Genomic DNA, 14806 nt, shown 5'->3' with positions numbered 1-14806 from the left:
TCTCTTTTAAGTAACTACCAAAAGACCTCAAAAAAAAAAAAAAAAAAAAAAAAGCACGGACAGAGATTAAGGCCCATTGTTCTTGTTGGGGGACAATGGAATGGTACCTGTAAATAGATGTTTGTCAGAGTTTCTAAATAATAAATAAGATGAAGGCTCTACAACTTTCTCAGATGTTTACTCAGTGCTTATTTTCTTTTTTGCCGCAATAGATTTCAAGGAAAAAAGTCTCTCCTTCTGCAATTGAAAGCCATTTTTTGTGTCCAGTGTATGCAGTACAAGAAACAGACCATTATCTTTTTCAGTGTAATAATAGCCTCTTGCATATTTGTAGATTTATCCCCTCTCTGTTCTTCTGCCATCTTCTGTTCATCTAAATAATTGACCCTAGCTCTTTCAGATTTAGATCTGCAAGTTCTTGCTTTGTTTTTATCTGGACTTTCTCCAATACACATGGAACAACACTGTAAGCCTCATGTTACGTGCTTGCATGCTAGGACTAATGAATCGTAACACTGGGATTATCTAACAATTTGCAGGGAAAAATCTTTGTTTTTCATTTACAGATGCAAGACAACTAGAATAACAATCAAAAGGATTTTTGATTCGTACCTCAGAAGACTGAGCAAGTTCCAGTTCACAGTGAAGCGAATTCATTCCTTCAGGAACACTGCCATTAAATTTATACATCACTGGGAAGCTTAAACCATTTCTAAAGAAAGCAGGAAAAAATAAAATCAGTCCTTTTTACTTTTTAATGAACTATGTTTCCTGGAACATGCTCACAATACTCACGAGATCAATTCTTGCTGCATGTGTCGCATATTCTCCAGTAAGTTATTTTTTTCTGCCCTCAGAGTCTAAAATATATCACAACCAGTTAGAGAGTTAGTCAGTTCTGCAGAATAAGTACAGAATATGCATATACCCACTGCCCGGGCAGTCAAAAAATAAGACCGTTCCCATACCTCTATTATTGAGGAACACTCCACAATGGTTAATTTCAGTTCTTTGATGTCCTGCTCCTTCTGCAAAGATTGTGGAGAAAAGAAACTTTAAGCATACAACCTGAAGACTAACACATTGAACTGCATTTGTAATATTTGTGACTGAGATGCTTTGCAACTGCCATAATACTATACTCAATCCTATACGACTGCAGCAGGCTGAAAAAATTTGCTTCACATGCTGTCTAGCAGAAAGCACTCAGAAGACCTTTTTTTTTTTTTTTTTTTTTTACAGAATTTAAGGGAAAGGAAAACTCCTAGGTGCTGCGTTTCAGTTTATTTACTTTTATTTCAGTTTATTTACTTTTCAGTTTATTTACTTTTTGTTGTTGTTGTTGTTGTTCTCCCCCCCAGCCCCCCATCTTGTTTCTGTACTGGCTGTAGCAGGCTAGACAGAAATTCTACTTTTAGTTGAAAACCTGAACTGTAAAATGCCTGGCATGAGTTTTAATCCTAAAACTAGTTGCAGTATTCTCCAAGTTTACTCTCGTTAGCTTGTATGATTAAAGGCATATAGAGTAGCACATCAGATTAAACTATACCTAGTGAAAGGGCTGATAGAGAACATATCAACCTCACGGCAAGACGAATTGGTAATAGTAGCTTTCTTAGCTTCATGAACTAGCAATGGGCTTCAGTCATGTTATTCTATTACAATAGAATTTGTTAAACAGACAAGCAGAGCATTTCTTAGAGAAAATACCAACTTAACAGAATCACAGAAGAGGCCGAGTTGGAAGGGACCCACAAGGATCATCAAGTTCAACTCCTGGATCCTCACAAGACCACCGAGCTCTATCTTCTCACCCCTTCTAATCTTCCTCTTTAAAAAGATTTGAGACTTTTGAAAGAGATGAAACAGACAGAAAACTAAGTGGATATAGAGGGGAAAAAATGAAGTTAGAGTCAAGTTTCCAGTCCTAGCAAAGATGCTTGACCTGTGGTACTGAAGTTTAACACAAACTTCATTTTTTCCTTTGTCTTTATTAAGCGTTTTCTGTCTTTACATACCTTCTGCAGTCCTGGGCCAAAACCAGAAATGTCACTGCATTAGTTTTTAGTGGCCATCAATCCTATCTAGTCTCTTTGGATGAAGAGCGATGAGAATTTATTTATTTAAAGCTTACAAGTGAACACTAGTCCCACTGATCCTAATGCAAACAATCAAAATGAAGTTTTCCACACTAGTTTCTTCAAGATTATGCAAGCCAGTCACCTTGACCTACAAGAACACGCACTTCAGTAGACTACATTAAAAATTCCCTTCCAGTCAATAGACTAAATAAGCATTGGAAAACAGCATTCTACAGGGGCCACAAAATGTCAGAATCATTCAAGGAGGAGGAAGTAAAAGCTATAAATCTGCTTCTGGAAGGAAAAAAAAAAAAAGACCAATTTATCAGCTATAAAATTATCGTCTGGATCACATGCAAGTTTTTCCTGTTTTGTCACTATTTAAATTTCAAACTGCACTCATTTTTGCAGAAAGCCTGACAGTCAAATATGTTGTCAGCTGACTTAGGCCATCTTCTACTAAATGGAAGCTTCATTAATCTAGAAGGCTGTTTGCACAGTTCATGAGTCCAAGAACTGCCAAAACCCTTACGTGGTCTTGTGTTCTTGTATTTTAGTACAAAATGCAAGTTTAAAAAGCATCAGAAGTGTAGTTATCTAGGTCTGAAGAGTACACATGTCAATACTGAGAACAGATTTGCTTTTCCATTGGGTTCAGGATCACCATTTTTACTTTGACACAAAAATGTAGTAATTTAAGTGAAATACATGAGGGGGAAAGGATCATCTGCAGGTAGATTCTTTTACCATTTGGTGAAGGAAGTAGTCTTCAGAAGTTTTTGTACATTTTTCTGAGGTTTTAAAGTTTGTTCTGTTTTAAAGGGTTCTAAATTTTTATTTTATTTTTTCAAAACAAAAGCAAGTTCTAGAAGCCGTTAATTATGCTGACTCATAACCAGGTCCTAAAGCAGATCTCGCCTACTTTGAAAACATTTATAGGATCAGGTTCTGTTATGTGAGAACATTAGAAATAAAAGCACCACATACTCCACATTTTTCAGTCATGAAAGTAACGACAGCAACGAAATAAAAGCAACTAACCTGTATTAAGCTAGCCTCTTTATTCACCACAGTGCTCTCATAGATATGTGCTTGAATCTGAAGAACGAAGAGAACAACAAGTAGCTATCAGCATGCAGTATAATACAATTTTATTGCTATCTCCTACTTGGAAATAAAAAAAATGACATTAATATTCTCTGTGTAGAAAAATCAGATTCTTCTTTTGAACACTTTGCATGGAGTGTTTCAGAGTTCAAACCTTGCACCCAGTTAAAAGTGAAAACATCCTAAGCTATCAGTCACATCTTTTCCCCTCATCTGCCCAGGCTAATAGTTACAGCAACATGAGCCAAAGCGCAGTTTCCTAATACATCTCCTCAGTGGGGAAAGGGTTTCCTAAACACTTAACTTTAAGGGAAGAATGAAAAATGTGGATTGCCTATATTGGCCCAGTTTTTAATCTCCAGGTTGAAACTTTCTCTATCAAAGTTGTCATACTGGCCCAGCTATGACTGCACTACAGTTCTTTAGCACAGATTGGTTCAGCATTGCCTACCTTCCAGTGGAAGAAATTTCCCCCACTAAACCTGAGTAAGCTATAGCCTGTGCACGTCTCCTGGAGTTAGAGTGCTTACTTGAAGCTCTGCTGCGTTTTTAGACAGCTCCAAAATCTTCTTTTGAAGTCCATCAGTGTCCATGTTACTCCTAATATTCTGAACAAGATACAGAATGTTTAGGCACAGCTGAATCGATTGACAGCTTCTCCTTGATGAAACTAGGAATAATGACATCTCCACCCCCAAGATACTGCCTACTCTAAAGCAGCGATGACATTTACTCACATAAAAGCCTTCTTGTCCTACTTTCCCTCATGTTTCTATACCTTTCAAAATAAAGGTTTCATGCTGCAAACATGTTGGACAATAGGACTTACTTGGATTATGAAAACGCACATCATAGAAGAACAAGAATTAAAGCTCAAGTCCTTCAAGTCAAAGGAATTTTTTTTTTTTTTTTTTTTTTTTTAAGAATAACATGAGCTCTATCTTAAAGCATGCCTGCACTGTAGACAAGCTTTTGGTTGAAAGGTGAAATTGTAAGGATGAGGTTAATTTGGTAACACCAGCATCTCCAATACATTTCTAAGGATTCCTTTTCTCATCCAGGTGACCTAAGTTTGCCCCACCTAAACAGTTTCTCCTCCATTTCTTTCCATTTCTCCAGAGCACTGTTTGAACTAAAAGTGAAGAATCTCAGAACTTGATTTAAAGCACTACTAGAACTGCAAAGCAAAAGAAAAGCTTTCAGGCCCACCACTTGAATATTAGTTTTTGGAACTAGGCTGTCAATCAATAGCTATTGAGATAGTTGTATTTGGGAAAGACTAATATTCTGAACATGGTAAGCATGCAACAAACAATGGCTCCTACATTGTTATATGACAATAGATTCCTGAATCCGCGAATCTTTTCATTACTTCTTGTGATTTAATCTGTTTCTCTACTCTCATCTTAAATACTGTAAAAGTGCAGGCTGTAAGCTAGTATTAAAACATTTTATCATCTGATGATAACTTTTATTGAATACTTACTTCACTGAAATAAATAAGAGAAAGTAAAAACAAACAGCTCCCCCCGAAAAGGGCCACAAACAAACAGAAAGCTTAGAGAGCTCTGTTAGCCTGCTGTAGGTCCTTGGCCAATGATGGGTCTCTCTCTGAGTGGAGCCCCCTGGCCACTGCATTTCTTTAGAAATGCAGAACTTCTCCTTTGGATCTTACCGGAGGGAAACAGAAGTGAGTATCAAGTGAGAAAGGGTTAGCTAGAGATTGAAACATTATAGAGTTATTGTATTCATAGTTGTGTTAACTAAAAATAGTTAAGAGTTTAATCTATCTAGCTTTGAAAGAAGGAAAACTAAAAAGCTGCTTTAATCCTGTCCCCTACACTTCCTCAGCCTCATATCCTTGCTTGCCCAGCAAATGGAAAGTCTAAAGCACAGTGCAACTTCAAGATAGAGTGTATTATGGTAAGCCATTCTTGTTGAACATCAGATATTTTGATAACCTAACAAGCATATCAGGCTTCAAAGTCAGAGAAACACTTCATTTCTTAGTGGTAAGCTTTTAGCTCAACAAGAAGATGTACTTGCAAAGCCACGATTTATTTTACCTCTTCCTGAAGAGAAGCCATTTTGATGATGAGAGACTGATTTTCTTTTTCCTAATGAGGTTTATTAATAGAAAACAAACAGACAAAAAGAGAGAGTCATTTTTAGCACATCAGATTCAACATTCAAAGCCAAACTGAGACAAAAAGCAGAGCACAAACACACACAAGGCCCAGTACAAAGCTGTTGTGCTGCATTCCTTTGCTTCAGAGAGTGAAGCTAAATGGGGCGTGTTGAAAGCGGTGCAGTTCATGAGCTCTCACTGATCCCACACTTCCAAAATTCAGGGCTTGACCCCAATATTTCATATTATAATAAAACTCAGACCACTAGACAATAGGAAGGATGTATTCGGACTCAGAGTGAGCAAGGCTAATTATGTGTAAGTTCAGATAAGTCTGAAAAGCTTACGTGCCACGCTGTACTTTGTACTGCCCACCACCACTGCAAAGGAAGAACAGTAGTAGTATCCCACTCAGTGCCTCCACAGCTCAGGGAACAGTTACTACATTACTTGTAAGCGGAACTACAAGACTCCTCATAATATTTCTCCCTCCCATCTCCTTCACAAAAGGGGAATTAGGTGTATAACCCAAAATTAAATCAAAACAATCAAAAACGTATACACAATGGATCAAAAGTAGCATCAAATAAATCTTATGTTCTTGCTCTGCATGAAAGGCTTTCCTGGTTTCTAAGTACTCCACATCAGCAGCACACCAAGTCATGGAACACCCATTTACAGCCTATGCCCACACAGCAAGACACAGAGATACCACTGTAGCATGAACAGCACACATGGCAGCAACACAAACATATGTTTTCCAGACAGCATATGCTCTCACATCTGACAGCACCTGCTACAGCTGCAGCAGCAGCAATGTTGTTACCATGCTGCTTTATGAATCTTACAGTCACATTGGCTTTACTACTCCTTTACTACACCTGAGGTGCAATTCAGATACCCTTGTGTAGGAACCTCATGCCTCAAAGGAGAGATGCCAAGCATACTGCATGGCTTCTGGCTGTCAGCCTAGAACAGCCTTGTCACTTCTGCCAGCCCATGTGGATAACTCCAGTAAGCCTAGGGAGGTTTTGGAAAACAATTTCTTTGTGCAGGTATCTAAACCAAGCTTTCTGTCCTGCTGGTTCTAAAAAAGCAGTCATGTGCAGCACTTGAATTTCTGACAGAACACTACCAACTTCAAATCAGACAGAGCTCAATGATGGTGGTGTGAGAGCTGTTGTCATAACGAAAAAGCAAGATCAGTTTCCATGGTAGACTGGCCCTTTTAGTTGTTTTCTTCATTGTAATAGATGATAGTTCCATACGAAAACTTCACGATACTTTCCTAACACTAATAAATCATATTTCAAGCCCCAATACCTATGAGTACAGACGTGGTCATACTGCTGATTTTTTATGGTCTGAGTGGTCATGCCTCTGCTACAGCAAAGCATGAGAACTTATTCAACATAAGCTAAGAAGTAAGAACACCTACTAGCTGTTTATTCTGGCAGAAAATCTGTTGTCTCTTCTCTTCCAACAGGTTCAGGTTGTTTTTTGCTTCTTCTAGTTCTTCTTCCAGTGATTTGGCTTTCAGCACAGAATGCTGGATGCTGCATGTACAGAAATAAACCCAATTAAACTACAGCATGTTGCTGTTGGTCAGGCTTGAAACACCAAGAACACAGCATTTTTAGAAGCCATCAGGGACTTACTCTTTGGCACAGATACTTAAAAATGATGGGCTGTGCTGTTAATTAAAGGCTTACAGATTCACTGTCTATTTCATCAGTCCCCTTCCACACTCAGATTAAGGGATGAAAACCCAGGCAAGCATAGCACCAAAGTTAACATGGTTTTTGTTTGTATCCACCTAACCACCTAGCTTGCTACAGTCATATATCTGATTAACTTGAGCACATAAATCATCTTTACAGTACCTCATTGTTAGCAGTTAGGGAAGCCATTTCAGTTCAGTTTTCAAGCATAAGCTCTGCATCATTGTTTTCCTGATCAGATACCGCAATCTATGTATATTTAACCTGTGTGGCAAGGCCCTGTTTCTGGCTAGCCATGGGCTGTACAGCACACCATGGAGCATGTGGTCTGGTATAAGGGTGCATGTCCCACACCAGCTATGCTGCAGGACTGTTGTCGTAATCTCCCCAAAGACTCTGGGAACGGTTTGGCAGTTGACATAACTATGCCACATTTGAATTAGCTGGGTGAGATGAGCATTATGAACTCACTGTATAAATAGGCTTATGCTCACAGCATTGATGGTTCCCCCAGATGCAGCAATACTGATCTAGTGAGACAACTCACTCTGGCTCCTCAAGGGACTATCAAAATAGCTCTTACACACTCATTTCCTCTCTGCTTGGCAAAGTGGTCTAAGACTGGAAACCTTACAGTGCTGGGCTGTTCCCTTGGTAATATTAGCCCTTTTTCATCCACCCACCCCACAACGATTTTGCTTCACCCTAAAAGTTTGCCTATAACACATGCAAAGCAAGAACCAGGCTATGAGATGAATGATTGTTTTTATAAGAACCAGGAGGTATAGAGCAGGACAATTGAGGAAGAGGGTTAAATATTATAGACACAGCATTAAGTCAAGAAAGTTGCTAGCATGAAGCATGAATGAGGCCACAAGCATAAAGCAAGGCTAGACCACTTGGTAGAAGATATGTCCACCCACAGCCATTACACAGTAGCCCAGGTCTCCTACCTTTTTATTTGTTGACGTAAATTCTCATTATCTGCCAATAACTTATTGTTGGTCTCATCCACAGCTTCCAGTGTAAGCCTCAGCTTGTTGTTCTCTTCCTGAAGCTTCTGGTTGTTGTACTGCAGGTCTGCGACACAGGTTATCAAGTCCGAAGTCTCCCTGTTTCCGTAACAAACCAGGGAAGATCAAGATAAGTCACTGTCTCTAACTTAGACTTTTTTTTTTTTTTTTAAATCCGGACATTGTGCTACAGCAATAAGAGAAGCAAGAGGAGAGCTCACACAGGAGTTTTGCATTGTACAGTCATTTGCTCTAAACGAAAATATAAGTTCTGCAATTCTATGGACACCAGGAAATGTTTTGTCTTTAATCATTGTTTTGTTTTTTTCCCCTCCCTGCAATGGAAGTATGCCACCAGACAAGTGCCACCTCTGCATGCCTGCAGGACAGCATCTTAATTAAGCCTTTTCTAATCACCTCTTAGGTGATCGCTAATACTTCTAACTTACTCCTTAAGTTCTGGATCCTTTCACTTCTCCTAAGCTACCATGCACCTACACTTTCAACTGAAACTTTAACAGGGATCACCTTTTTGAGGTTCTGAGGAATGAGAGGAAAGCGTCAGAAGGTATATCTGAATATTTTGACTATGCATAAAATGAAAAAATATATATATGTATTTGAAACTTAGTGCTTAATAGCAAAGCATTTAATAACAAAATTCAAATCTGAGTCATGATTACTAAAAAATAACCTAAGCAAAACTAAGGATCAGATTTTTCAAGAGAAAATATCTTCTATTGTCAAACATCTAAGAACTTAGAAGTGTTACGCTAACTTAGGAGGTACAGCTTAAAAAAGAAAAAACATAACTTCCTCTCCCAGTAAAACTCCAACCACAGAGAATTCACATGGTAAATGAACACAAAAGGACTAAGAAACCAGTAGGGAAAATTACTAGAACGTTTTTCAGTTTGAGCACAATCTATATGGAAGAATGTGAAAGCATCAAAACTCTGCACAGACTGAGGTCAGCATTAGCTTCAGAAAACTGTCTTGGCAGAGCTTCCATCAGTTTTAGTGGCTCTTGGAATTTCTTGGGTAATCCAAAGGCAGGACTACTAAATTATCAGAAAGAATTGCTTAAATGAACTTACATGTCTCCTTTAGACACATCACCCCCAAAGGCTTCCAAGCTTCCTGATGTAACATTCATCCGAACAGGTGTCCTTTTTACTGAAAGAGATTTGGTTTTGGTTATGGAGTAAGAAAGCAATGTTTCCTGAATAAAAATCTGAATAAAATGGTCTGTACCTTCAAATGTGTTTTTATGTACTTTAAATTCCAGGTCTTCTATGCTTGCTGTTGGTTCCTCAGTTGTACCATCTTCCCTGAAAGAGAAAGCATTAAAAATCACATACAAGAGTATAAAAAAAAATAATCACTTACCAACTTTGTAATACTTGAAACTTTTCATCCTAAAACCACCCTGTGATCACAATGCCCTAATTCCAAGGTACAAAACACATAAGCCATGGGAAAACTTTCTACTTTCCTGTTTCCACAGAAGCTTTTATGAGATAAATTGATAAAAAACGATTACCATTTCCTCTTGCAGTCTTCAATCCACTCCTTCATGATGGCATGATATGTTTCAAGGTCCATGGATATGTCCTTCTGCTCTGGATCAAGCATGTTACACAGCTCTTCAAGACCACTGTCTTCTGATCCACGACTTGTTGTGTGCCTCAGATAGTCAACTATCTTGGAAACTGCTACTTTTCCTAAAATAAATATAGGTGACCATGTACCAGATTCCAAAGTCTATTAGGACACTGTAAAGAGCTGTCAAAGGGCCTCCTACTGATCTGCACTGGTGCACAGTCAGTTGTTGTAGGCAAGCAACTGATCATTGCAGTTCTAGCGTGATGCGGTAAGAAGTAGTTCACGCTTTTTTTTTTCCCCTTCATCTCCTAATATAGAAGCGTGAAAACTGAGTTACTAGTTCTGTGGACTTCGGTTTAGAAAGAACAGACTCACCTCATTTGCTGTTACTACATTCAGATATCTCATCAAATTGAGTAGACCCAGTGACTGACATTATTTTACCCTGCTGGACTCCTTTATTTACCATTTCTGGAATATTTGAAATAGAACTTGGAAGAATAGCCTTTCAGTCTGAAGTTTCCTAAATTTCTTTTTCTAATAGGAAACAAACTAAAAGAAATTAGCAGTCATTTCTAATTCATTTGATTGGTAGAAATATGTTGCCGCTCTACTTCTTCTGCACTAAAGTACCGCAAAGATTAACTTGTGGGTGGGAAGGCAAGAGAGAGGTAACATGCAAAAGAGGCACAGGGATTTGTTTTGCATCTGCCATGCATACAGCCACCTAGCTAAGGTAGCTAGGCAGTCTAAACATACTAGAGGTTACCACGTCTCAACATGTAACATAGCAGCTTTGAAGGTTTTTTTTAGGGAAGACTACAGAAGAGCAATAGCCACTGACAAACCTGTATGCTCTACGTCGCATGCACAGAAAATAGTGGTAAGCAAGTCTTCTTCACAGATCAAGCTCACATCATACATGTTGTCGGTTTTGCAGCCCAGTGACTGCTTCCATCCTATGAAAGATAAGTTTGTTATCATCCATCTATATGTGCTCATAGTTATTGTCATGCACCATAGCTTCTAACTGCAGTGTTACTTTTGTGATAGCATGAACATACACATAACATCATGATGCACACATTCGGGAGCTCTGGCTTTTCTTCTGCATGAGGTAAAAGCTACATAATGTGTTTTCTTCTCCTCCACATCCAGAATAAGATTTTTTGTGGAAAAATTATCATAGCCAAATTACATTAAAACACACCAAAAAAAAAATAATCTGAAATAATATCTTTTTACATTAAAAGCAGACTACACTGATACCCAAACACACCTCTCCCCAAGAAGAGAATCAGTAAATTTGAAGTTTTTTGTTGTTGTTCAAAAAAAAAAAAAAAAAAAAAAGAAAAAAAAAAAGCCTTCTTACTTCCTCACTTCTTACATTTAGATTAATATTCTTTAGAGGAAAATTACGATTCTGCGATTCTGCTTAGTTCTATTTGTAATCTTATTATGTTGGAGTGATTCTAGCACATTTTTACTAGGTTAAGGGGTAAAGAAATTCATCTACATAGGCTTAATATTCATACGTTTAGGCTTTTGGATTAAAAGGTATTTGTTTCAAGAATTTTTACCTCCTTCATTCAGAGATAATCTCTGTGGTGCAGGAGACTGGATCACAGCACTTTCTGACTTTTTATCAGATGTGAAGAACTGTAAGTAAGGACTTGACGTAAGGTATTTCTTTTCATGATGTGCATCTTTAGACTCAGTACTTGCTAAAGCACACCATTGGTTCTGGGCATCATCTTCTCTGGGTGTGAAGTAGGATGGAGAACTGTTCTCCATGGAGCATACTGGCATCCATGGGTTGCTGGTCCTCTCTTCACTTTTAATGACTGAGTATGTAGTATTTGCAGAGCAGCTGTCAGAGATCTCCCCAAAACAAGGAGACAGCAACTGCAAGTCTGCAGAGAAAACACTTCCACTGCTGGGACTGATGAAGCGTGGACTAGTACTATCACGACTTCTAAATGTTCTTTTCTTAAGTATTTCTTCTAGATTTTTTCTGATATTGCATTGTGGACTGTCAAAGTTCCGTGACTGAAATTTTGGTATCTGTAAAGTGGGATTAGAAACTTGGTCCATCATTTGGATAGATTTGATCTTTCTGCATATACTGTCCACTGGGTTATGATGTCGTTTGTTAGTGCCATGCTCTGACGACATTATAAATTCCCCTCTCTTACAAAGTATCTGGAAAGAAAAGGGACAAAACAAAACAGTCAGGTACATCACCATGGACAACTTTTTAAATGAGAATTTTCCTTTGAGCAGGTATCCTGGAGCCTTGGTATTAAGTGATCTGAAAATCCTTGGTTCATATACAGACTAGACAGGAACCTTCAACCACATTGTTTAGTTGTCCAGGGAACTAGAAGTGATAGAGATCTGGACAAAACAGGGGAAAAAAGAAATATTTTTTTGAAATTTCACTGCTTATTCTTAAATACAATAGCCATACCAGAGAGGAAGGGGTGGAAAAAAAAAAAAATAAAACTTCTCTCTCCAACCTAGCAGTTTACTATCTTCTTAAAGTAAGCTCTAAGCAACAGTTACTCAGCCCAGTTTATCCCAAATAAGATATATATGTTTTTTTAAATATAGAAGTTCTCATTAGAAGAGCAAAACAGCAGCAAGAACCCACACAACTTTCATAATGATTATTTTTGGTCATATTTTGGTCACATACTTCCTTCCTGATACCATGGGTTTTTGCTTGTGTCTAACAGCAACTGTCCAGCTCTCTACCCAAGGTACCTCCAACAGGTTTAGGCATTAGTAGTTCTTACTTTCATTCAGAAGCCTCTCAGTCATACCCTGCAGCCACAGCTATACAGGACATTTTAAGTACTCCAAGGCTGCAGCATTCTTGATATCATCTTGCAATAGGTTTCAGAAGCTAAGGTTTAAGTGAAGTTAGCTTTCAGGAAAATATTAGTCTGCCTTTCTGAGTTTACTCTTCGTGGGTACAGGATTGGGGGATAGCAGGAAGCAGGAAAAACAAGCATAAGATTTTCAACGAGCCCACAAAAAAAGAAAAAAAAAAAACACATATGTTCTTAGTTAACAATTAACTACAACTACAGCTGCCACACTACCACACAAAAAATGGCCCAAAAAACATGCCCTACAGAAGTGTTTCGGTTCTATTTGCAGTTTTATTATCTTTCCAAATGTGATATTTCTGATCAGATATGCACATGTGCATTACCAAACCATGGGAGTTGCATTTTGAAGGGATAAAAACCTTGTTTCAACAAGATTTCTGTCATTATCCTGCAGTTTGTAACCTCCTCTGAACTGAGTAGTTGGGAGCTTTCCTCTGACACTAACCCACTATGGACTTCCCACACAGTTCCTCTTCCAAAGAAGATAATCTGCTGAATCAGCAGCACCATGAGACACCATCCACCAGCCCATGAATGTTGCTAGACTCCAACAGAGCTCTACAACAGGTTTCTTAAACTTTGTAAGTGTAAAGAAACAAGAGGGAAACAAGCAATGCTACTAGAAGTTAGCTATGACATTTAGATCATTATTAGAGATGCATTATAAAAGATAAAAATAGCACCAGGTAAGTCTAGCTGAAGCTCCCTAGAATCAGATTTTAGTTCTTATTTTGCATCTAATATTACAGCTACATACCTACCTTTCCACCACTCTATCACTTTGAACTCATCAGCACTATTAACACATTGTACCATTTCCTGCAAAAAGGTTATGTACAATGCTTATAGAAAAAAAAAAAACATGCTTCACGACAGTTAACACAAGAGTTACCACTTGTATAATCTTGTGGTGAAAAAAGGAAAATCACATGCAAATATTTAAGAATCCAGATTGCCTACAAGCATAAATACTTTACAAAAATTGGTCTACTACGAGCTTTCTGCACACCAGAAGCTGAGTTTCATAGACAGATAGACAAGATCCCCAAGTTTATTTTTCTGCTGTTAATTCTGCAAGTAACAATACTTACCATAATGAATATATTGTTGGTCACAGGAATAGTTTAAAAAAATAACAATAGTAAGAAATGCAGCATGTTTTTTGAAGAAGGAGGAAAAAAATAAAAGAGAGAGAGACTGCTTTTTATTATTATTATGGTTGATTTGAAAGATTTGTTCCTAAAAGCAAATACTAGGAAGTAAAGGAGTTTCCTATATTAGAGATAAAGAATACCTTTAAAAATAATTAAAAAAAAAATAAAAATAAAAATAAAAACACTGCAGTTAGATTTAATTACTTTCCCTCAGTACATGAAAGCCTTTAAACATAAGCAATCATTAAAGAACATTATCCCTTTTAACAATACTTTTAAAATATTGTCTGCATTTTCCTGTTACAAAAAGAAACGTAAGTACAAAACCTTATACCTACAAGTGTATATATAAAACCTTATATCTACAGAGTATCACATAGAAAAATACCTTCTATCCCTCTCTGGTAGAGATAGAATACTGTAACTAAGGATATTTTAGCCATTCCTCTATATGAAGACTAACTGAACAAACTTTAGTACCAAAACTAGCAGAGGGTTCATTTGCTAGAAAATCAGCCTTACAAGGTACACCTGTGGCTGTCTGCCACTCAGCTCTAAGGCTAATGGACAATTGGTTGCAATGAACTGCAAATTAAGTATCAGTCTCCAAGTTTTTAGCTCTTGTTTTCTTGTAGTTTTCCTGAACCTGCTAAGCAAATAGTATGGAGTTTCAGCACATCCTGAAGTTTCACTGCTATCCACACACACGCACACGGCCTTTTAAAACAAACAAAAAAGAATAGCGAGTAAAATAACAATATAGTTTACTGCTCAGTATGTTCTTAGGTGCTTGGGATGTTTCTCACTTCTATTAGTTCTTTCTTACTTTTTCCAGCTGCTGTGAACTTTCTTGCAGCAGCAGATCTCACCTCATTTCTTGTGTAGAAGTTTGAGGAGAGAATACAGAAATCATATAAAAAACATAGCTCTTGCCAGTTTTTGAAAGAATTCAGAAGTTAAAACATCTTGGGTTGATGGTGTAGTAAAGAGTCTTTGTGTTGTATGCCCTCCCTGTGTTGTTGAATGCTTTGCCTTTGGGTCTGTGACTAAAAAACCTATCATGACTTAAATATTTTAAGTATTATATTCTCCAACAAGAT

At 37.7% G+C, this 14806-nt stretch overlaps 1 protein-coding gene across 2 annotated transcripts in view; it reads right to left on the bottom strand.

Moving 5' to 3' along the window:
- IRAG2 (inositol 1,4,5-triphosphate receptor associated 2) overlaps positions 1–12630 on the bottom strand; it is a 39586-nt gene extending 26956 nt beyond the window's left edge. For both annotated transcript variants that reach the window (XM_084506114.1, XM_084506115.1), the window contains exons 1-14: positions 12454–12630; positions 11236–11857; positions 10504–10614; positions 9594–9774; positions 9305–9381; positions 9148–9226; positions 7991–8149; positions 6755–6872; positions 5255–5305; positions 3719–3796; positions 3123–3179; positions 969–1028; positions 796–860; positions 613–712 (exon numbers count right to left, since the gene is read on the bottom strand). In XM_084506114.1, the coding sequence (XP_084362240.1) occupies positions 613–712; positions 796–860; positions 969–1028; positions 3123–3179; positions 3719–3796; positions 5255–5305; positions 6755–6872; positions 7991–8149; positions 9148–9226; positions 9305–9381; positions 9594–9774; positions 10504–10614; positions 11236–11857; positions 12454–12459 (1764 nt within the window). In that variant the 5' untranslated portion in view covers positions 12460–12630. The remainder of the gene's footprint in view (positions 1–612; positions 713–795; positions 861–968; positions 1029–3122; positions 3180–3718; positions 3797–5254; positions 5306–6754; positions 6873–7990; positions 8150–9147; positions 9227–9304; positions 9382–9593; positions 9775–10503; positions 10615–11235; positions 11858–12453) is intronic.
- Positions 12631–14806: the final 2176 nt, after the last annotated feature.

Source organism: Aythya ferina, assembly GCF_964211825.1.
Source record: "Aythya ferina genome assembly, chromosome: 1".
In the NCBI taxonomy this organism is placed as follows: Eukaryota; Metazoa; Chordata; class Aves; order Anseriformes; family Anatidae; genus Aythya; species Aythya ferina.
Note: the sequence above shows the minus strand (reverse complement) of the source record. Positions and strands in the feature narration are given on the sequence as shown.